Source organism: Ceratotherium simum, chromosome 4, assembly GCF_057802395.1.
Source record: "Ceratotherium simum simum isolate JZ-2026a chromosome 4, ASM5780239v1, whole genome shotgun sequence".
In the NCBI taxonomy this organism is placed as follows: domain Eukaryota; kingdom Metazoa; phylum Chordata; class Mammalia; order Perissodactyla; family Rhinocerotidae; genus Ceratotherium; species Ceratotherium simum.
The window spans coordinates 49,013,636-49,036,186 of NC_141903.1; the positions used below are offsets into that span (position 1 = coordinate 49,013,636).

General features: G+C 40.0%; 1 protein-coding gene across 5 annotated transcripts in view; it reads left to right on the forward strand.

Annotated features, from left to right (window-relative positions):
- Positions 1-22,551, forward strand: part of ZNF608 (zinc finger protein 608) — a 101,568-nt gene that overhangs the window by 30,959 nt on the left and 48,058 nt on the right. For all 5 annotated transcript variants that reach the window (XM_087429863.1, XM_087429861.1, XM_087429864.1 and 2 more), the window contains one exon: positions 15,299-15,554. In XM_087429863.1, the coding sequence (XP_087285989.1) occupies positions 15,299-15,554 (256 nt within the window). The remainder of the gene's footprint in view (positions 1-15,298; positions 15,555-22,551) is intronic.

The window sequence follows — 22,551 nt, forward strand, 5'->3', positions numbered from 1 at the left end:
CAGGTTGCGCACTGCATACACACGGTGGGCTTTGATTGGGAACCTCTGCTGAGTCTTGGGCCCTTATTCTACTATAAACTCTTGTGCCCTTGAGCTAGCTTTCCTCATCTATAATACTTAAAAAACCAGAAAACAAAAACCTAAATAACTTCTCAGATTGTTTTGCTGCTCTCCTTCTGTACTTTTGCATAGCCCTGCGCCGTGTTATTCCAGAGCTTCTCGAAGTCTTTTTGCTAACGTTAGCTAATTACTCTTCACTTAATTTTTGAGATCAAATATTAGATTTCAAAGAAGTAGTTATATCACAATTATTTGTGATTTTAAGAAATAGATTTTTTTTTTTTTACTGGGTTTAAACAATCATTGCTTTTAAGAGAACTTTATATGAGTTTAAGGTACGTCAGAGGTTAAATATTTTATGAAAATCTACAACTTTTATTCAGAACAAAATTATGTGGCAAAGATTGGTAGTAGGGCTTTTGTTAATAAATTGTTATAGTTTAAAGAGTTATTAGAGCTCTAGAATATAAGCATGCAGGAGAATGCACTGAACACCAAAGCTACTTGAAACAAATTTCCCCACCCCACCCAAACAAAACAGAAGTCACATAAGATCTCAGAGTGTTTCAGAGTTATTATTAAAGATATGGAAAATTGTTGGTTAAAACAAATGCTTGATACACTATACTTGATATACTTTAATATACTATTTGGTATTTTTACATACATAAAACTGTTTTCTCCTGTTTAGCTTCTTACTTGTGTCCTCACTTCTAGCTGCCAAATTTATTCCTTAACTGCCCAAAAGTGGCTTTGACATGAGCACTCCTTTCCCCCTAGTAAATGTTAGGGCTATAATTAAAATAAGCACTATAGTCAAGGAATAAATGTTTATTGATAAGTATTAGCATTGAAGAACAAAGGTACGTAACTAATAAGCTGCTTATCGCAAAATGATCGTGGTTGAAGGAAATACTCTGTTTTTATTAAGCAAAACAATTTAAATGTAAGTTGTTTTGGTAATGGTTACCAGATTTTAATGCACTGTGGAGAAATGTTCCTGATTAATTTAGAGAAGATAGTCTTTTGGTGATGTAAATGGATGCTTCATTTAGTTTTGATACATAAAGGAACTGTATTAGAGTTTCTAATGTAGCTGCAAGATATGAAAGACAGACTCTATTAAAAGGTATTGAGTATGGTTTTGATTATATAAAATATGTATGCACATGTAAGGGCTGGATAGTAATATTGAAACTAAAAATAATTGGAATATTTTTAAAGATTTTCTGTATCATCTTTAAGTTTTCTTTAAAAAAGCAGTTATGTATATATATCTATGAGTTTTATGAAGTATATTACCATTACGGCAAAAATAAGTATGCATTCTTTAATTTTAAAAAGATACCAGTTCTTCTTGACTGATGATTTAAATCATAATTCAAATCAACTTGATTTAAATTTAGCTTAGTCTCATACAAACACTGTTTGCAGGTGTTTATTGACTAACTGGAATTTACTATACCATTAAAGGAGCACATAATAGACATATACATTTTAATATAAATATGGGAAGCTCCATCGCCCACGGGGTGCTTATAGTTTGGTATTAGTATATAGAATATGTCCTCCATCATTTGCTTTGTTTTTTGGCTACATCATACAACATTTCTTATTCATTGGTTAAAAGAAATCTTGGACAGCTTACAGTAGCCACTAAAAAGTGTGGCCACCTGTTTATTTTGGAGCCAATCTTTTATGGTTATATGTGAACAAGATTTAGTGCAGGTATTATTTGATAGGTATGAGATTGGGTGAATTGCCCCTAAAATTAGTCTTAATAATTTTTGTTGTTGTTGTTTTAGTCTTTTTTTTGTTGTTTATTGTAACATTGGTTTATAACATTGTATAAATTTCAGGTGTGCATCATTATACTTCTATGTCTGCATGGATTACATCATGTTCTCATGTTACCACCCAAATACTAATTACAATCCATCACCACACACATGTGCCTAATTATCCCTTTCGCCCTCCTTGCTCCCCCCTTAATAATTTCTTATTGCCATCTAAAATCTGTTCTGAAATAAGACACATAGTAAAATTAAATATTTTGGAAATATGGATTCTAAGATGTGTGACCCTGTTTCTCACCCCCCTCTAAGCCTTTATTCCTTTTCAACACTAAAGAGTAAATAAAATAACTAAAATGGATTATTGACTGTGCTAGTATAAATAGATAATCATATTCATTTTTATTTACATTTGTGCATTCTTTTGAGACCATTTTCACAAAGTTTATTTTGATTCTTGAAGTACACCTATGAACTAGCTAATGCAAGCATTTTTAATGCCATTTTATGGATGCTCACACTGGAAGATCCTGATATTATTAGGCTAGGAGTCCTCCCAAGACACCAGTTTCTAGAAGTGGAAAAATTGTTGTTCTTCCAAATTAAAATCAAATTATATACTTGATTTTAAATAACTATAAATGTTCAATTATAGGATCCATCTCTGGATATTTTGAAGTTTTTCATTTTGTTTGAAAAATCATCCTCTGGTTCTCAGAGACCATAGTAGCATGTTTTTAATATGCTAGTTTAGCCATGTGACAAACTAAACAAGGCCTGTAAACATGCTATTGAGGTTGGTGCAAACAGTGTGTGCTGGGGATGACAGTAATAGCTAACATTTGTTGAGGGCTTTTATATGGATTATCTCACTTAATGTGTCTATTATATTAAATACAAGTCAGTAATACTATGATCCCCACTTTATAGGTAAGGAAACTGAAGCTTAGAAAAGCTAAGTAAAATTGTAAGATTATACAGCTAGTAAGTAAATGATCTGAGAGTCAAACACAGAGATTGTACTGTTATTTATAACACTCTATTACTCAATTCAAAAGTATTAATGGGACACTTGGCATGACACATTGACCTGTGTGTCATTATACTCTGTGAGAAGTAGCTTCTGGGACTGATCGTCTTAGTTGTCCCATTCATGACTTTAGACAGTCCCATTCTAGACTTCTGGATGAAAGAACTCCAGGTTTCTGAAAGAAATCAGTTTTCTGGGATTGCTTGATTCATTTCTAGTCCCCAACAAGATGTGTCTGAGAAGAACTGTTTCATCTAATTCATTCACTTCTGAGGGAATTAAGATAAAATATCCTGGTTTTCAAGATTAAAATATTACCAAAAACACATTGCAATTACACAGGATGCTTAAGTTTCCACTATTCCTATATGAATAGAGAGGTGTAATTTATCAACAATGTTGTTTTTTTTTTTTAAAAAAATTGACTTGTTTGTAAGCTTTCTGCAGGCAGGCATCTTGCCTGTCTTGGTTATCATTATATTAGTGCCGAGCATAATGGCTGTTAAGATGTTCAATAAATATTTATGGAGTGTTTTAAGTTATGGCTGCTTAAGTTAGAATTGAATTATACCGCCTTGTGTCTCTTTTCTGGGTTATGACTCCTGGGTTTTATTGGGAGAGCTAGGAATTAGTGGGTACATTAATGATTTTTTCTTTTTCCCTCATTCAGAAATGGATCTATATGCTTATTTCTTCTTATTCCCTGAACTTCTCCCCACTCCCTGCTTCCTTTTCCCCTTCCCTCCTGCTGTCTTCCAACACCCCCTCCAATCCCTTCTCCTCCTTGCTAACATACATTAAGAGTCTAAGGATGAACCTAAGTGGGGCCAATAGTAAATATTTTAAGCTTTGTGGGGCCCAGATACAAAATCATGTATATTACGTAAGTACTTACATGATGAGGGAGAGAAAACAATTTCTACAGATTTATTTTTAATTGATGAAATTTTAAATTTAATGATAGTAATTGAGTACAATTTGTTTGTAATACAGGTCTACTGATGAGAAGAATGGAATTCTCTTTTTATGGGGGTAGTGATATTTCACTTAATATGGGTTCAGTTAGTTGTTGCTGACATTAAATTGATTGTAAAAATTCATTTGTAAAAAACATTCTTAGCTTGCCAGCTGTACAAAAAGTTGGCAGTGGGCTAGATTTGGCCCACCACCCTTCCTTTGCTGACCCTTGAACTAGACCAGGCACCAAAGATGTCCTAAGCAGGGTAAACTGCCCTTGATATTCTTCCTCTGTAAAGGCTCGTTGCTACTAGACTGGAGAGGGAAGTTGTTCACATTGGGGGAAATGGGATTTGTAGGCTGGGAGCAGGAACATAGAGAACAAGGGAACATGTTTTTAAGGTACAAGAGTAGGAAGATAGAAAGGAAAGAGAGTTTATCTCTGTTCAGCGCCCAGCAGTGATTCTCAAGGGGAGGTGCCTTAGACGCTTCAGGACATCACTCTAGGAGGGGCAGGATCAGGTGGGTGCAGTTTGAAAAAGCATATTCAGGATGCCCACTGCTTTTGTGAGACAGCCCCTGAAGTGAAAGCCTCATTATTTTCTTGGCTGCCAGTGACACAAAAAGATGGAGGGAGCTGGTATTTGGGGATGGAGTCATCAACAGAAGAGAGGTGGCTGCAGCCATGGTGTTGAGTCATTATTTCTTCACCTGGATTGAAACAGAAGGTTCCAGGGAAGTGTAGTAGCCACACTGTGGGGCTGCTAACGACTGTTAGGGTGAAATGAAGGGATATGCTAGGAATCACTAGCCTTTAATAAGCTAGCAGTCTTGCTTTTCTGGTTGGTAGAGGGTAGGGAGAGGCTCCAGGCCAGCTCCTCAAGCGTGGGCACTGTCTCCTCTTGACTTCTCTGTGGTGCTGGACACCAGACCTCTCAGACCACTCTGATCTTAGAGCCTCTCCCCTTTGGTTTCAGTCGCTCAGCTCTCTCCTGGTTTGCTGTGACCTCAGCTTCAGGAAAGAGTGTGGCCACTCCTCTCTTTGAGCCCCATTAGTGTTGGGGCTTGCAGGGTTCTGCCCCTTCTCTTCATACTCTTCACATTTTCTTGAGCCATCGCGTCTGCCCTGCTGGCTTCACCATTTTCTCTATGCCAGACACTCCTCTCTAGATAATTCTCTTGGTTCCACAGAGTTCTATCCATTTGCCCGATAGACATGGCCCAGAGGCGATCCTCCGCACACCCTCCCCATCACAGGGAATAATGTCCTCACCAACTGAGACAGACACCCAGGACTTCTCTTTGAGTTTACCCGCTTCCCCCGCCCTCCTGAGCGCGGCCTCCCCTGCCCACCCCCGCCATGGCCGCCATCTCCTCCGTGGACTCCTTTAGTAGTAGCTTCCTAATGTCCTCCTTCCTTCCTCCAGTTCCACCCTCCTCTTGTCTGCTCTCCCCACAGCGTGCTCTGTGCTGTCTACCCGGTGAACCAGCCGGTCCTCCCATGCCCTTGCTTTAACATCCCCAGTGTTCTCTTCTAACTTCGCCATAAGCCCCCAAATTCTTTGCCTGGGCTCTTCTTGAGCTGCCTGATTCTCCTGCCTCAACCCTCCTTCTTCCCGACCCCCTGAGCGTGAAGCCCCTCGACTGACTGTGCCATCAGAACGGCTCAGCTCTGCACGCTCCTCCCCTCCCGTCCCCAGGCTCCTCTCTTCCTTCTGATCCGTCTTGCACACGCCCCGCCCCGCCCCACCCCGGTGCTCCCACAATCCCCGGGGCTTAAGCGGCCGCCTCAGCCCTGACCGCACGCTGCTCCACGGCCACTGCTGGTCTGCTGTAGACTCGGGGCCCCTCTAGGACTCTGGGAGGAATGCTTGGCACATGGGGGCACTGGCAGAAATTTGTTGGTGTAAGGAACGACTTCCCTGACAGGCAGCTTTAAGCAGCAGCCTTTATAAAAGGGGACGGCATGGGGTCAATACACGGCCCCCAGTCACACAAACTAGGTGCTTATACCACTCTTGGCTTGTTGATTGCACGACCTCTGCACGCGGAGTTGAAATAATGGTTTTATTAATCCTGCGCGTTTTCCTTTCTGTATTAGCATTTGTTTACTTTTGTTCTAAGGTGGAATGGCTTAGCATTTTTATTAAAAATTAGTTTTTTTTTAAATTATGAAAATAGTCCACGTTCATGTTAATTCCTGCAGCGCAGAAGGCTATACAATGCGAAGGATCCCCCCCTACATGTTTTTATATGGATAAAATTTCTGGAAGGATGCATAAGAAACTGTTAGGAAAGAGGTTCTCCCTGGAGAATGACCTGTTGGCTTTTAAAGTCTGTTCTCAGGAGGGAAAATGGGATTCTGGACCTGTGAGCAGCTTTTTTGTGGGGGGTTCTGTGAGAAGAAACTTTTAAAAATTTGAGTTATGGTACAGAACTTGGTAGAGAGCACAGCAGCCCTCACTGGGATAGCCTATGGCCTCTTGTTTTGCTCCTGACCTCCAGTGGTAACTTATCTCCTAAGACTTGGGTTTCCTCAGTTACAAAATCAGGTGAGAACACCCACCGGCGCCTTTTGGTAGAGCTGTAATAATGAGTGTGAGTGTCTCCAAGGTGTCTTTGAAAATAGGTATGTAGGTGGCGGTAGGAGTTTATGATTTTATCTGTCTGTAACCTTCCATCTCTGTGATAAACTATGGAGAGCTCTAGTGAGTTGTTTGACTTGATATGAAAGTAAAATTTCAAAGCTTTCATTAATTTATTGAGATTGATCAGTATTTTGAACCAGCATTTGGAAGGTATGGAGGGAAGAGGGATAACAGGTTCATGCTGAGCCTCTTAGACATGAATTTATGTGAGCAACGTTTAGATTATGCAGGGAGGAGAGTGAATGGTACCAAGACAGTGTTGCTGGGCAGGGAGTCAAAATTGCTCCCGTCTGTGGCCATCCTGCCATGGTTTGGAAAGGCAGGTTTTTGACTCTTTCCCTGGGACCATCTTAGTTCCCATACAGTGTGCCTCAGGCACTTCCTTGTTACTTAATTTGTTACGACCAGCATGTATTGCCTTTGTAATTCAAATGTCTGAAATTTTAGTTGAAAATACTCCTTTTAAGTGGTTGCAAGGGAAATTCCCTTGTATAAGGTAAAGAAAAGAAGTGCTGTTAGTTGAGAAGATTAGGAATAAGGTGATTTTTCCCAAACAGGCTTTTCTTTCCTTTTTTTCACCCTGCTTAAAATCATATCTGTGTCCAGAAGGGTGAGGGTGAGAGGCCTCCAACATTTCTCTAATCTCAATCTAATTTCAAGGAGAAAAAAGGGTCATGCAAAGACAGGCCAGTATCTACTAAGATGGCCAGCATCTACTAAGATTCTCGATATCCAGAGGTTTTGAAATTGGTTTGTTCTAATATAAGTGCACCCATGTTAGCAAAATCCAGAGTTAAAAACCCGGAGTTTTACCACTGTTCTTTAAATTTCACTCTTAAAACGATTGGGTACCAGATCTAATTGATAGAAATGGGATTTGTTTGGAACTTTCCAGGAATCCAGCTTTGTACAAAGTATAAAGGGACTCGTGAAAAGGGTTAATCTAAAAAGACAGACATTTTTAGTACTTTTACGAAGGTCTCCTTTCATTGTGCCTTATTTTTGTTTTTTAAGTGTCTTTGGAAATAGGCAGGATGAGAAGGAATCAGAGAACTCTTATGAACAAGCTATGAAAATACTGATCATTTGCTGCTACTATTTAAAGCACACTCAGCTCTCTGAGCAGTGGAAGATGTCAGTGGCACTTTTAAAGCAGATGAGGAATCTGTAGCTCAGCAACAGGACAGGTTTTTTTTCAAAGAACACAAATGAGGCTAAGTATGTGACAACTGATGTGGTCTGGTGGAAAGTGTGCTCAGGGCCAGAGTCACTATGTCCCCTCCACCTCCACCAGTGTCCCTTTCTTATGGAACTCTACACAGTTGAGGGCCTTCTAGGGGAGAATTTGGTTGGCTTCAAAACAAAACAAGAAGTTAAGACATTGAATTGAGTAGTTTAATTACACTCTATCTTTAGATTCTTATATCTTCTCTTTTGCTTTGAAAAACTGTTACAGCTAGAGAGTGAAGTTAAAAATAGTCACTGTTTAAAGTATATTTTACACATGTCGCTGGCCAGTATGTGCCTCTGCTTTGTGACCTGCATATAGGGTCACTTCTGGAGTGATACACTGCCAGTTATAACCTCCCTGCCTCCCCAACCCTCCCCCACCCTCACCAGCGCCGTAGAGTCGTTGGCTTGGCATTCTGCGATTTCAGTGGGGCTGGAAATGGAAGCATCCGTCTTGGCCCCACTGGCCTTGGGGCCAGAGTCCTGGTCCATCCCCAGGCTGAGTCCTACCAGGTCAGCTGCTAGGCCTTGAAAAGCAGTTGAGCAGCTAAGCCTTTGGCTTCTTATTAGGGCAGCCTCTGGTCTTCACACACGGGAATGAGCAAATGAAAATAAGGGTATAATTCCCAGTCGTCGTACACAGTTGTAGCTTTTGGAATTGGATGATATAAAACAATAACAACAAAACAAAACCTGAGCTTTGGTTTCAGTGAGGTTTTGGAGGTTTCTGAAGGAATTGCAGTATTTGCTTGGACACTCCGAGAGGCACCATTTTGAACTATGTGCAGTGAAAGGTGATTCAGGTGTGTGGCTTCTAACATTCAGAAAAGGTCAGAAATTACTTTGGAGGAAGGTTTCTTTCCATCTTGTATTCTATTTTACATTTAGAAGAGTTTGCTTTTGCTGTTAGATCAATGTGGGTTCATATTCTGGCTCCGCCACCAACCCCAAATGACCTTGTAAAGTTACTTAGTTTAACCAAATTACCTATTTTCACAATCTTGTGAAGATTGAATGAGAGAATGCACGGTATAATCTGTCTTGTGTTATATGTGTTAAACCGTAGCTGCCAATGTTATTTTTTTTTATACGAAAGCCCATAGACTTTGAAATCAGAGAGGTTTGACCTTGAATGTCAGCTCCTTGGAGCAGTGGCCCATCCTCTGAGATCTTCAGTTTCTGCCTCTATAAAAATTGGGGGTGTTGTGAGAGTTAAAGGAGATGGAAAATGTGTGGGGCCTGCCTTAGTAAGAATCTGCCCATGTTGTTTTCACAACAAGCTATAAAGCACACATTGCTTTGATCATTGTTCTAAAAGAAAAAGTTTACTACATTTAGGAAAGACAGGAATGACCAATATACAGTTGTTCCAAGTTTATCAGTCAGGGATGGAAATTAAACCTTGATGATTCATTTTGGAGAAAAGATCAATGCTTAAGGAAACAGAATTTTAAGTTTTCCTTGCTTTGCTAATGAAGCAGTGATGTCAGGCAGAAAAGGTGGTTAAAATGCAAAGTGCGAGACTGCGGCCAGCCGTGGTCACCTTTAAAGAGCTGTGATTTCCCCTACACGAAGTGCAGTCTCTGTCTAATGCTTTTTAAATTAAAGAGGTGACTGTGGGCAATCTCATAAAACAGACAAGTACTAGGATATGGAGAAAACGTGAGCATTAAGTAATTGTGCCCCAGCACGCTCATAGAATGTAAAAATATTGACTGAGCAAAATAAAATGCTATTCCCACTCTGGTTGGTGGTTATTTGAGAATCCCAGGATTGAGGGGTTAATAACAAGATGAGTGTGGAGATTTGTGGCAACAGATGGAAGAAACCTGGGGCAAGTTCCCCAGTCAGGGTTCAGACCTGCTCCAGGATGTGGGAGGGAATCTTTCATTGAGGCTTGCCGGTCTCCCAGCCCTGAGCTCCCCCTTCTCCCTTTGCCTGGGAGCACTGGCATCCCTGCAGCAGAGCCACCTGACTGTCTCCTTGTTGGGTCTGAGGGGAGCAGGAGTGCCCACTGGAGCACCCCTAGCCCTGCCCTGGTGACCTTTCCTCCTGTGCTGTCAGTTTCCGGGTAATGGAAACCATCACTGGCTGACACAGTCAGTGCTCGAGTGATGCAAAGCTGCCGCCATTGACACTCCAGCTTGGAGCCTTCCTTGCTGATCAGCACTCAGGAAGCCCTTGAAATAAGATGAACAGAGAAAATATTGCCAGGATCTCTCTGCAGACTTTTTTTTCCAGCCCTCTGGTTACACACACTAAGTGCCGCTATCTGTGTAAATAACCTTTTCTTCCCCGCCTCCCTCTACCCTCCCTGCTCCCCCACTCCCATGCTCTTAGGCTCTCTCGAGTGATAAATAGCCAGGCTACTGCTCAGCGTGCACCAACACCTGGGAATAATCATGCAAAAATAACAGTGAGAGACTGCCGCACGTCTGTTCTTGACATTAACTTTCCTCAGTTTGACAGGCTGCCACCACCAGCTGTTAGACTTATGGGGCTTTTTTTTTCCACTGGAGATGGCTGCTTTCCTGCTTTCCTCTTTTGGGCTGTAATAGGTTACATCATTGTCCCATCAAGATGACAGAAAAGAGCTTTGACAAAGGAACCATTGCTAAAACTGGCCAGTTTTCTATTCTGATCTTTTATTCCAGTTGTTAGTATTATTAGGCTAATAATTCCCCATCAATTTTTAAATGGAATACCTGATTATTATTATTTTAGGTTACTTCCTTTTAGAAACATAACTGCCTTTCTTGAATTGCCTTTGAATGTAGCATATTCTAGCATTTGGCCTTACAGGGCCAAACTGCTGATTGATTTTCTTTTAGTTCAGGTCTCAAGTCTATTTGTAATAATGATCATAATATTGAAAATGGCAATAGCTTTTATTTATTGAGTGCTTCTCTGTCCTGGGCCCTGAACTGAGGTTGTTTGTATGAGCTCATGTAGTGGTCACATTAGCCAGGTGTTATTTCCATTTTACAGATGAAGCCACTGAGTCCCAGAGAGATCAAGTGACTTGCCTAATGTTATGTTCACTCTAAAGGTACAGCTGGGTTCCAGCTCCAGAGACTGATCCCTGCACCACAGCGTCTCCCACTCCATGCTGGTTTTGGCACTCAGGCCACCACGGACAGCCCTGTGGATGTGGTTCTGCAGTTACAGTTGTAATTTTGCTGTATTTGTATGATTATTTGATTAATGCCAGTCTTGCCCACTCCTGTTTTGCTAGCAGGCTGCACCGTGCCTGGCATACAGCAGGTGTGTAGTAATTATGTATTGGGTGGATATGTGATCAGGTTTAGGAGAGTAAAAGGAGACTTTAGGGGGAGCAGTGCATGAAAAAGAGGTGCAACTAGAGATTAGTGGAAGGAGATTTTGTAGAAGTGTAGGACTCCTCAGGACCTCCAATAAAGTGGCGGTGGATTAAGCTGGTCGACTGCCGCCAGATGCCCGTGTATGAAAGGAGCAGTATTTCCCCAGGCTGAGCTTCTCAGGGTTAAGCCCTTTTTCTTATACTTTTAACACACTTTAACTGCACTTAACCATGCATTTGGAGGGGATTATAGATTTATGTTAAATGTAGTAGGATATAAAAAGGAGCTTTGTAAGGTTGCGTGCAGGGTTAGGGAACTGTAATATCAGGGCGGGGACTTTTTTTTTCTTTTTCAAAGTCAGTGTTTACTGAGCTAAGTAAGCATTATGTTGAGCATTCACTTTGCTTGAATTATCTCATTGAGTCTTCACTGCCACCCTATGCAGGTAATTGTTATTCTTCCTCCCATTTCCTAGATCCAGACATTGAGCCTTAGGAAGGCCAGGTAACTTGCTTAGGGTCCCACACAGCCAGTACTGATAGGGTCAGGTTTTGAACCCAAGCCTGTCTACTAACACAGCCCCGAGGTCCACCACTACCGAGTCCAAGTGTATGCTGCCTCCTCACTGGAGGGAGTCCTTTTGGGGACTATTGCTACCCCCTGTCTTAACAAGCCTCATTGGTTGAAGAAATTATGGTTCATTGTATGGATCAGTGACCTGAGAAATCAGGGTGCAGTGGAGTTGATCTTTTGTATAAGGCAAAAATAACTATTGAAAATCCTTTAAAATCCTGCTTTACATATGGTACATGTGGCTTTGTGTTAGACACCATGAGATACACAAGGGAACTGAAACCTTTTGGGGGGAACATCTCCCACTGGGGGCATTAGCTGGCAGAAAGAATTGGTCACATTGAATTATTTTCGTTCCACATCTCTTTTGTCTCCTGGTGTCTGCTGAACTCCTACTGTAAATTTTCTGCTTGTAGGATGCTGCTCTTTTATGCTCACCTGGGCTGCCACTAGAGATAGCTTATTGCTCTTGCACAAATATGGGTCACATTTTTCTGTAGAATGAGTAGGTTGGGCTAGATGGCCTGTAGCTAAAGCATTCTGTGATTGTCTGAGGGAAAAGCTGGAAGGGCTTTTCCAGAGGCTACCCTGCATCTGGGCAGGTTACTGCAAGGTTGAAGGGAAACTCAGCCCTGTCAGTTCATGCCATGAGGATTGTGGGCCCAGTATTGCATATTATTCAGTTATTATTTTAAGAGATAGTGGAATTCGGGCTTTTCCCTAATTTTGTGTGTTGGCGAAAAATTGGACTGTTTTTAAAAGTAGCATACCTGCCAAATAAAACACCTCTGGGAGTGGCTGTAAATCCCCACACCCCTCTCTGGTTGGTGACGTCTGGGGAGGAGGGACCCCAGTAGGGGTCTTTGTTCTCTACTCCAAATCTTGAAATCCCAAGGGAGAAGATTTCCTTTTCTCTGCTCACTGGTAGTGATGATCTGGTACCTAAGGGAATGACAGTTTCAAGCTATCCTAAGGAAGCCAGTGCAGGGGAAAAACTAAGACATTCACTTGTAAGTCAAAGAGTTGAACCTTTATATTACCTATCAAGTTTACCTATCAAGTTCAAGGGTTTTAGACCATCATCACATTGGGGCTGTTTATGATTAAGTTTGTATTTATAGTTAAACTCAACCTTAGTTTTCTCATTTTGTAACATGTGGGGACAGGGCTGCAAGGTCCCTTCTATGGATGTCATCAACTAAACTTTTTCCATTGCATTTGGATTGTGTTAATGGAAATAAACACAGTTAACTTGCTAGTAGATCCTCAAGTCATCTAGATTCTTCGGGAATTTGATCTTTGGAATTACATAACTATCACAAATACTATGAGAGTCTGTAGCTGTATGCAAATGTATTCATAAGCAGAGTTATGTTGAAATAGGGATTTAGTCTAGAAATTCTGTTGTGATAGGATTTGTCGTCAATATTAGAAGACCAAAGAATACATTTTCCAGTTGAGGAAAATGGGCCTCGGTGAGATTAAATGACTCTCCAAAGGCACAAGCTAATTAGTGTCACAGTTGGGGCCAAAATCCTAGTGTCAACATGCCCTATGCCTATAACTTCTGTTGGACGCATTGTCTCATTGTGTCCGGACATCCAAAATCAGAGAATTGATGCTCACTAAGGCTCCTCACCTCTTTTTATTTCATTTTCTTGTTTTTCCAATTGAAGCTACATTTTTTCTATTGGAGTTAATGTAGGCTGTCGATCAAGAGAAACAAAAAATATCTTGAGAATGTTGTTCCATTTTGTCTTTTCAGTTTGAATGTGTAGTGTCAAATTATGGTCATTTTACAACTAACTATACAAATTAAGAGGTTGGCAAAAAAAGTGCAGTAGCTGGTTTATAGTATTCTTTGGTCTCTTTTTTTTTAATTCTGGAAAATGATTCTAACCTCACACAATCTTTTAGTCGTAATAAAGGCTACAAGGTAGCATTGGATTTTTTTCCCCCTTTAAATTTCCTCCCTCAGACCCGCTTTCTTCATTTGTCAGCTCAGTTTTAAAATAGGAACTATCAGTGCGAACTTTGATCCACATTAAGCTGCATTTACACGAAAGCATAAATCACCAGATCTGGGGTTTGGGGCTGTTAAATGCTTTTCTTTCTTGGGCTCTGTGATGAAGAATGCAGAACAATAAAAAGCATGGAGCAAAAGAAGTTTTATGGCAGCTTTGAGAGCAGGAAATTAAGTTTCTTTAACATGCAGTTGGATGCAGGCTGTTCCATTGCATCTTGGATCACTCAAGCAAGTGAACGTCAGTTTATCATTTTAGTGAAATGCAAACTGTAGAAATAGTTCCTACAGTCATATGAACAAGGAGCCCACGCAGATGACTGCTTCAGCTGTTTAACTAGGAGCACACTTCCTCATGTGACTTATCTTGAAATATACTCTTTTTGTGTTTTTTTGAAACAACAGAGACTGTGATATTACGTCTGTAGCCAAGTGTTGATTTCTTACAAAGGTTAACTGGGAAGATGTGAACAGACTAAGATGGCATTTTACCAGAACAACCTTCTATGTGTCGTTTTTACACATACGATGTGTTAGCCCGACTGATAAAACATACACGGTGTCGTCCCTTATGTGTAGGCGGTGTCTCTATACAGCATGAGATCGTAGCTGATCTGGAGTCCTGGTGTGGACGTGCTTTGCTTTTGGCTCTTTCCCACTTGATAACCTGTCAGCAAGGCTAAAGCTATTCTGTAGTAGTCACAACAGTTGTTAAAATGGGCCGAACGAATGAATGAGTTGGTTGGTGATCCACCTCTTTAGGACATGCATAGCCTTTGGTTTCATTATGGCCACACTCCTGAACTTTTTGTGGTAAAGAACTCCTTTGCTGCTCTCCTCAGGATGAGGATGCAAAGAAGATAACTGCACCACAAGATCTTGTATTGGCTGTCATTTCTGTCTCCTGGATTTAGAGAGAGGGCTGCTGACTCTTGGTCAAACTCATCAGGGATCTTTACAAGTTGAACCACTAAAGGACTTGTGCATTGGAGAAACTCAACGTCTTTGATATTGGGCACACACATTTATTTCCCCATTTATATGAATTCTGCTAAACTTTGCCATAGACCACTTACTTAGGAGTTGATGTTTAATACATGCTAATAATATCCAGTTTATGTGTTTTGGTGTGTGTAATCAAGTTTATGTATTTTATATATTCAGCAGAATAAGTTAATATATTTTAGTAGTGATTTAATTCATTATGGTTTATAAAGTACTTTGAAAACAATTTTAGTCTATCTCCTGTGCTTAAATATCCAATGATGCATATATAGTGTTTATTGTTGTTTTTCCTTGGGAAAATATTGTAATTTTGAAAATAAGATTTCATTACAAGTGGGAAATAGTCTTAATTTTGCAAAGCATATTTCATTCACTTCTACTGAGGCTAAAGGTTGTCTCTGGGTGCTTTTAGAAGGACACCGAAGGCCTGCCTGTAACTCAGGAAGCTACAGCTCCAGTGTTTACCTTGTTTGGCATGAAAAAATAAAATGCTCATTTCTATTCTGCTTTATATTTTGGCACCATTAAAACACTCAAAGCGTATTATAATTGCAAATGGAATTTGGAATGGTGATATATTCTAGAAGTGATGTAAACAGATTGCATTGAAAAACCTCACAGAATGCAGCACCACTGCAGTAAGCCTGTCTGTCTTTCAGGTTGACCCCCTGTTTACAGTGCCAGCACCACCACCGCCGATTTCCAGCAGTCTCACGCCTCAGATTCTACCCTCCTACTTTTCCCCATCTTCATCCAATATTGCAGCACCGGCTGAGCAGCTTCTGGTTCGGACTCGTTCCGTGGGTGTCAATACATGTGAAGTTGGAGTAGTGACAGAGCCCGAGTGTCTTGGGCCCTGTGAACCTGGGACCAGTGTGAATTTGGAAGGGATCGTGTGGCATGAAACAGAAGAAGGTAAATACAATTTATTTTTATGTATTTCCCCATGCCCTCTTCCCCATGATGTGTTTGTGTCCACCTATAAGGGGAATTTGCTTTGTTGTTTTCAAAGAGGAAAGAAAAGTGGTTTTTATGCTCTCTGGATTTTTGTTGAAATAAGGACTGTTTGTCTTTTTGTTCATGGCTGCTTTTACGTTCAGGACACATCAAGTGTCCCTGAAAGTGGTTCTCTGCTTTAAGTGCTAGCATGGAAGGACTGTGAGAAGCAGGGTGAGGGGTTGCCTTTTCCCTAAGAGAAATCATGGGAATTAGAAAGGGAGATAGGTCTCAAGTTTATTTTCTCCTCAGCGTGCCAGCAGATCTGTCTGTCTTGATGTGGTTGTTTTTGTGTTGTCGAGGCTTATATTTACCTTCTGAATTGAGCCAGGGTTCTTGCATTTAGCGAGGGCCATTGCCATGATGTCACTGTGGCTGGTTGGTGTTCAGAGCTAATGAAGTCAAGGGCAAAGGCTTAAGCCCCAATTGAGCCAGTCAGTTCTCTTCTACAGCCAGAGACATAGCACCTTTCCTGCCCCTTAACTCAGCAGGCCATCTGGCAAGTGCAACCTATCAGTCACAAGAGAAACAAGGTACGTAAGAAATGGATCAGGATTAATCTATCATTGCTATTGGAAATACAAATCACGCATGTGCCATACTGATAGTAGATCCAGACCATGGTTGGCCACATCTCATAGCACATAATCATCAAGTACAGCATGTTTCAGATAGCCAGTGTCATTGACAGAGGCCAACAGATAATTAAAAACTAAATACCAAGGAGAGAGCCACACAAGAAGAAGTATGCCCCAGGGTACACCAGGGGAACAAAGGAAAATGAAGAACATAGGCGAAACTTTTTTTTCCTCTAAGCTAGGTTGGGCAAGCATAAAGGAGATGACAGTTGTCAATGTCATGGTCTTTTGGGAGAGGAGTAAGGGCAAAGTTGAGGGAACTAGAAGGGTCTGAGACTGAAAATCATTGTTTAGGTTCCTCTGTATCAAAGGGGAAAAACGTGAGGGATGAAACGCAAAGGGGAGAAAGTAAAATATATATGCAAAATAGGCTGAGTGGATGGGAAAGGGGAATATATTGGGGAAAGAAGTAGTTGAGAGAAAGTAGTTAAGGATAGTGACAAACTGGGGAATGAAAGGAGAATAAAAATGAAGAATGAAAAACAGGTGACAGGTGTGAGTATAATTGTCAGAAGACAGAACAGCTCAAGTAGTTTTAATATAGAAAAGCAATTCTTAGAAAAATCTTTTGAGTTCTGCATATTACATTAAATATACTCTTGTAGGATATATTTCATAATTAGATAAAAAGTTTTGTAGACAGCATTAGTAAGGAAAAATAAAGGTTAAATTTTATAAGAAGGAAAATCAGAAAGGGAATGCAAGCAGTAGATATGGGGAGCTCTCTTGTTTGCTCAAATCAAAGTGATAGTTAAAATTTAATTTTGGCTTTAGAAATTTTGGGGGTTTGGGGGCTCCTCCCTCTTGCTGTTTTTAGCTGGGAAGCCATTTAAAACAGTATGTACTATGCAACCACATTACGAAGAACTGATGTAAGAGGAACTGAAATTACAATTTACCAATCTTGCTTGCTGGTCTGACACCTCCAGGGCAAGGGGTCCCATGTGGGGAGCAAGCTTCTCTCTCATTGCCTCTCTGGGTTGGGCACAGTTTGCCTTCCCTTAGATTTTCATTAGAGCAGAAGTGGTGGATAAGAGCTTCAGAATGGTATCCTGCTATGAGAAGTGTAGAAAAGGAATCAAGACATAAATAAGGTCACAGTTAATTAGTTTAGGTGCTGAATTTCAGGAACAGAAAAAGATTTGGAGAGAGTAAGAGTTAATTTCCATAAACTTTAAAGTAAGATTTTTTTGTACTTAGATAATTTACTCATTAGGGTGAAGCACTGTCTTCCATTTCTTAGCTATGACTTAGCGCCCATCACTTTATTGCTTGTCATGATTTTATTTATTCCAATGTGAGGTAGGACTGAGTTCCTGCAGTGTGACCTCACTGAGTGGTAGATGTTGTATTAGCCACAAATTAGCCACAACTTTCTCGAACAGCTGTAAGGCTTGGGTTATTTTTCACTTTGCTTAGAAGTCTGCTGGGTTTTGACTTGAACGTTAGCTTCTAATAACAGGTGGGATTATTTAGGAAAAAATCTGTTAAAAACTATAGCAGTACATGTGTTGATATGGAATTCTGATCCTCTGGGCATATGTTTAAAGAGCTTTACAGTATTGTTATTCATTATTATTATTTGGTAGTAATATATATAAAGCCTTTCCAGTTCCACCTTGTTCTATGAAAAATCAGTCTCCTGAGTTTGATATACCTGCCTTTCTATGTTATGATCCCTCCATCCTGGTGGATGCCTTCTGTACATTCATACACAGACTGATAGCTTTAGAAGCTTTTCAGGCACGGTAATGGAGCCTTCAGCAGCTCCAACCTTCTTTTAACTGCCTCACATTTTCTAGAATTTGGAATGTGTGAATGTTTACTGTGGTGACAAGAAGGAGCTGGAGCTGTTAATAGAGTTATTCTTGCTGAATAAACTAAACTTCTGACCTCCATAGAATTTAAGAACTCGTCTTAGTAAAGGCTTGGGTCATAAGATGTGTGTTTAATGTGCAACCATTTTCAAGAGCATTCCATTTGCATTTTTTCTCAGTACAGTGTGTTTAAAGCTCTTGGACCAATTTAAAAATTAAACCCACTTGACCATTAATTTTTCCCTTTTGGGAAAAACAAAGAGAGAAACAGAACACACACATTCGGAGCCAGTTATTTGGCAGAGCTAAAAGAGATGGATTTGGGGAGAAGGGGAGGGGAAAGTAAGCCGCTGTAGTTTTCTAGTATGAGGTTTCACTAACAAAGAGCTTCACGTTGAGCACTTATAAAACTGTCAGTTGCCTTTGACTAATGCCCTGTAGATTGAGTTGAATAAAATCTCTTCCCTGGTATTTTCATTCTGAAGGTATTGTATAACTGGTAGTGTTTTTCACAAACCTAATTTGTTCTGTGCATTCACGCGTGTGTGTATGTGTGTGTCTTTTAAGATCCTAGAAATTTTAAGAGCTCATATTTGCAGTCTTCGGGGAATATGGAGTGTTCTTGTGATTTCTTTGGATGGTGGTGGGGAACAGCAAGACTGGAATATGAAATCCCTACTAAATACCTAATTGTTTCTTGTGCTTAGAATTCCTCACTGGAGGAGGGTTCTTTTCAACGCAGACTTTCCCCTAGTGTTAACTGCCAGTACGTGAAGTCCTGGTTGCCTAAGAACCAAATTGTGCTCAGGAATAAAGTGTTACGAAAGACGTTCCCTCTGGAAATAATTAGTGGGTTTCAGATCCTGCTTAATAGGAGAGAAAAACTATTACTGCTTTTGGATGTGTAGTTTTTCTACTCTGATCTTTCTTCTTTAAGGTGAATGCATAGGAGCAATGATGTATTGTACAAAATTATTCGCAGATGTTGGAAAGAATTTCCTTAGCATTTCGTTCCTGACATTTGGGACACACATTCCTATGTATAGTTATTTGTTTGAAAATTTGCTCTTTTTTAGAGGGGAAAAAAACCCAGAAAAAACATGGTGTATACAGCAGTGTGTGTAAATACATATGTGTTGAACATGGCTTTTTAGCTTTCAAGATGTATTTTCCTTTTGATTTTTATTGAGTTATGTTTCTTATTGGGCCTTTTTTTTGCTCTACCCGAGAACATACTTGGTTGGGCTGCATCTGTTGTTCACTATTATGATTGTCATTTGCCACCACTCTGCCACTCTGTCATTCTGGTCCCCTCCACTCTCCTATTGGTTAACAAAGCCACTGAAGAAAAGGAAGTGAGAGAAAGAAAACTGGTATTTGCTAATGATGGTCTTTTAAACATCTAGATTATAGGGCAGCGGTTCTCAGCTCTGTGCCTTTGAATCACCTGGAGAGCTTTTAAAACGTGCTGATGCCCTGATACCACATCTAGGCATTTAATTGGTCTGGGTTGGCAATTTGGTCTGGTTTGGCTCTCTGACATTGGTGTTTTTTCAAAGCTCCCCAAGGGATTCTAATGTGCAAACAAGGTTGAGAACCACTGTCTTGGGAAAGAGGGGATGTCCTGGACCTTTGTCAGCTGCTTGACCCTTTCACTTTAAGGAAGTCACATGTGCAGTGCCTCATATTCTCAGGTGTAAAATGGACAGAGGCACTTGCCATGTTGACCTCACGGGGTAGATAGTGTCTGTCAAGATACTGTAGTGTGGCAGGTGAGCAGAGTTGTTCATCACTGTGCTAATGAAAAAAGAGGGTCCAGCTTTGATCCATGAACTCCACAGAGGTTTTGAGGGGGCTTAATGAACAACTAATTGGTACCACTCTTCCTAATTTACTAATATGGTGGGGTAGACCTTACTGTTTGTTTCTCCAGTGAGCCAGATGTGGTAGCTTCATTTCTGTGTGGTCTCTGCTGAATTATTTTTGAAATAGTTCAGAAACCCAAAGTCTTAAGGAAAGTTAATAAAGTAGCAAATAAAGGATTGTACTCAGAAAACTTGGGGAGTTTTCAGAGAGGAGGATGGAAATAGAAATGGCAATTTTGGATAGTAAGTATGGTTTTATTGAGAAGACTAAATGCCTGGTTTGAGAGGAAGAATGCTTGTGTTTACGTGAGGTCTTTCACCTGATGTTCTATGTGTTTTCCAAGGAAAGAAAAGTGATCTTGGGAGTTAATGTTTTAAAGATAATTAATTGGAGAAGTAAATGATTCTCTTTTAAACCACCAGAGATGTTCTGAAATTCTTTTGCTTCTCCTGCATCGCCAAAGTCGTGAAGCGGATAGTGTTTAAATGTGCAGTATAGGGGGTTTCAAGCTAACTCATTAGAAGGCAAATGATCCTACGTAATTGATGATGGATCTATCATATGGTATGTTATTCCTATTCTGCAGCATTTACTTACCAATCTTATTATTGAAAATAGAACATTTCTTTTTAAATTTTGATTCAAGAGATTAAATATTAATTCAAGCTTACTTTGTGTTTTCAGTAACTGAGCATGGAGTTGGTACAATACTAAGTGAAATATTCCTGTTGATTGAGGTATTTGCCAGTGATTTTATAAATTCAGCTTTGACTCACAAGGGGAGTAAGATGCCCACTTTTACTACTGCATTTCATTACCTGCCATACCAGTGATGGTGATAACTATGCAGTAATGGGGAACTTGAAGATGGCTAATGGGCTTGCTCTCTATCAGTACTGTGCTAAATGGAGATAAATCAATCCCCGGGATGTGAGTTTGGCGAGTGAGCAGTGTTGTTTAATCACTGTGCTAACGAGAAAAAGAGTCCAGCCTTGATCCTTAACATGAACTCCACAGAGGTTTTGAGGGGCTAAAAGAACTACTCGTTAGTGGCAGTCTGTGTATTAGCCGTGAACTTTCCCCTCACCTTCCTGGGCCATCTTGTAATGGTGGTTGCCAGTGAAAGTATGGATGGTTCCTTGAGATTCATCACCATTGGTGGCAGAGCAGCTCAAAGGATGCACCTTCCACAGTGCTGCCCATTTTCACATGCAAAAGGCAACCCAAATAGAAAATGAAACCTGTATATTTGTTGGACTGTACACCATCTTAATTACCTCTGATTGTGTGTACAATAGTGCAAAAAAATGTTTTTTAATAAAATTGGTTCAATGATATATATTATAAACAACCACTAAACTCATATCACAATATTTTCTAAGATTACTGAAACTGATGTTACCAGCTTCTTAGAAAAATACAGAAAGTAAAAGTGGAAACCAGGTCTTCACATAGTAGATACTCGATAAAGATTTGTTGAATGAAAGAGTGAGTAAGGAAGGGAGCAGGGAAGGCTTGTCTGTGCCATTTTCCTGGGTTTTGCTTTACTCTTGGACCTACCTGTGTTATGCTTTCCTGATGAAGTAATGTGGCCAAAATTTGGATATGATGAGTGACTGCGTGTTTTGCTGGAAAGCAATAACACCGACAGTCACTTCATCTCTTGTCAATGTGAAAAATAAACTGCTATTAGGTAGGATTCAGCTTAATATTTTTAGACTAAACATTTGTTCTTTTGTGTCATTTGTGTATATATTTTGGTAGTGACATTGGTGTTAAGTAATGAAGCAGTTGGTTTTAAGCTCACCGTATAAAGGCGTTTTGTTACCCCTTTGGTTGGTTGGTATTGTAGCATAAAAGTATTCTTGTATGTGAATACAGAAGGTAAAACATTTTAAACGAAAACTTTTCTGAGGACTTAGGTATAGTAAAAGATTTAAGAAGTTATCTTGTAAGATTTTGTGTGTATTGTCCTGTGTGCTTGTTTATCATTTCCCTGTAAAGGAGTTGGGTAGAAAATCTTGAAAGAGCCTTAATATTGTGGTGATTTGGAACTGAAGATATATTTCCTAATTACAAAATGCAGATGGTCTCATTGGTTGCAAAGAATAGCTGTTGGCCCCTTTGGGCATATTGAGGAAAATATTTCATTGACACTTTTTTTAATACAATTTTTTATAGCAGCTTTATTGAGATATAATTCACATAACATACAACCCACCCATTTAAAGTGTACAACTGAGTGGTTTTTTAGTATATTCAGAGTTGTGTAACCATCACCACTATTAATTTTAGAACATTTTCACTACCCGAAAAGAAACCCTGTACCCAGTAGACCCATTAGCAGTCACTACCACTTACCCCAATGCCCTATTTCATTGACTTTTACATCTATGTCCTTACCTGATGATTCTTTGTTGTTTTTATGTGTAAACACGTATATTTTATGGATAAGAGAAAGGATTAGTTTGTGAAGCACTTACTCTGTGCCTGGTGTTGTGCTGGGCACGCTTGCCAGGTCATGATTTTCTTCAGTCCTCGGAACAAAACCAACAGTAAGCTCACTATCATTATATTTTAATAAAGGAGACATAG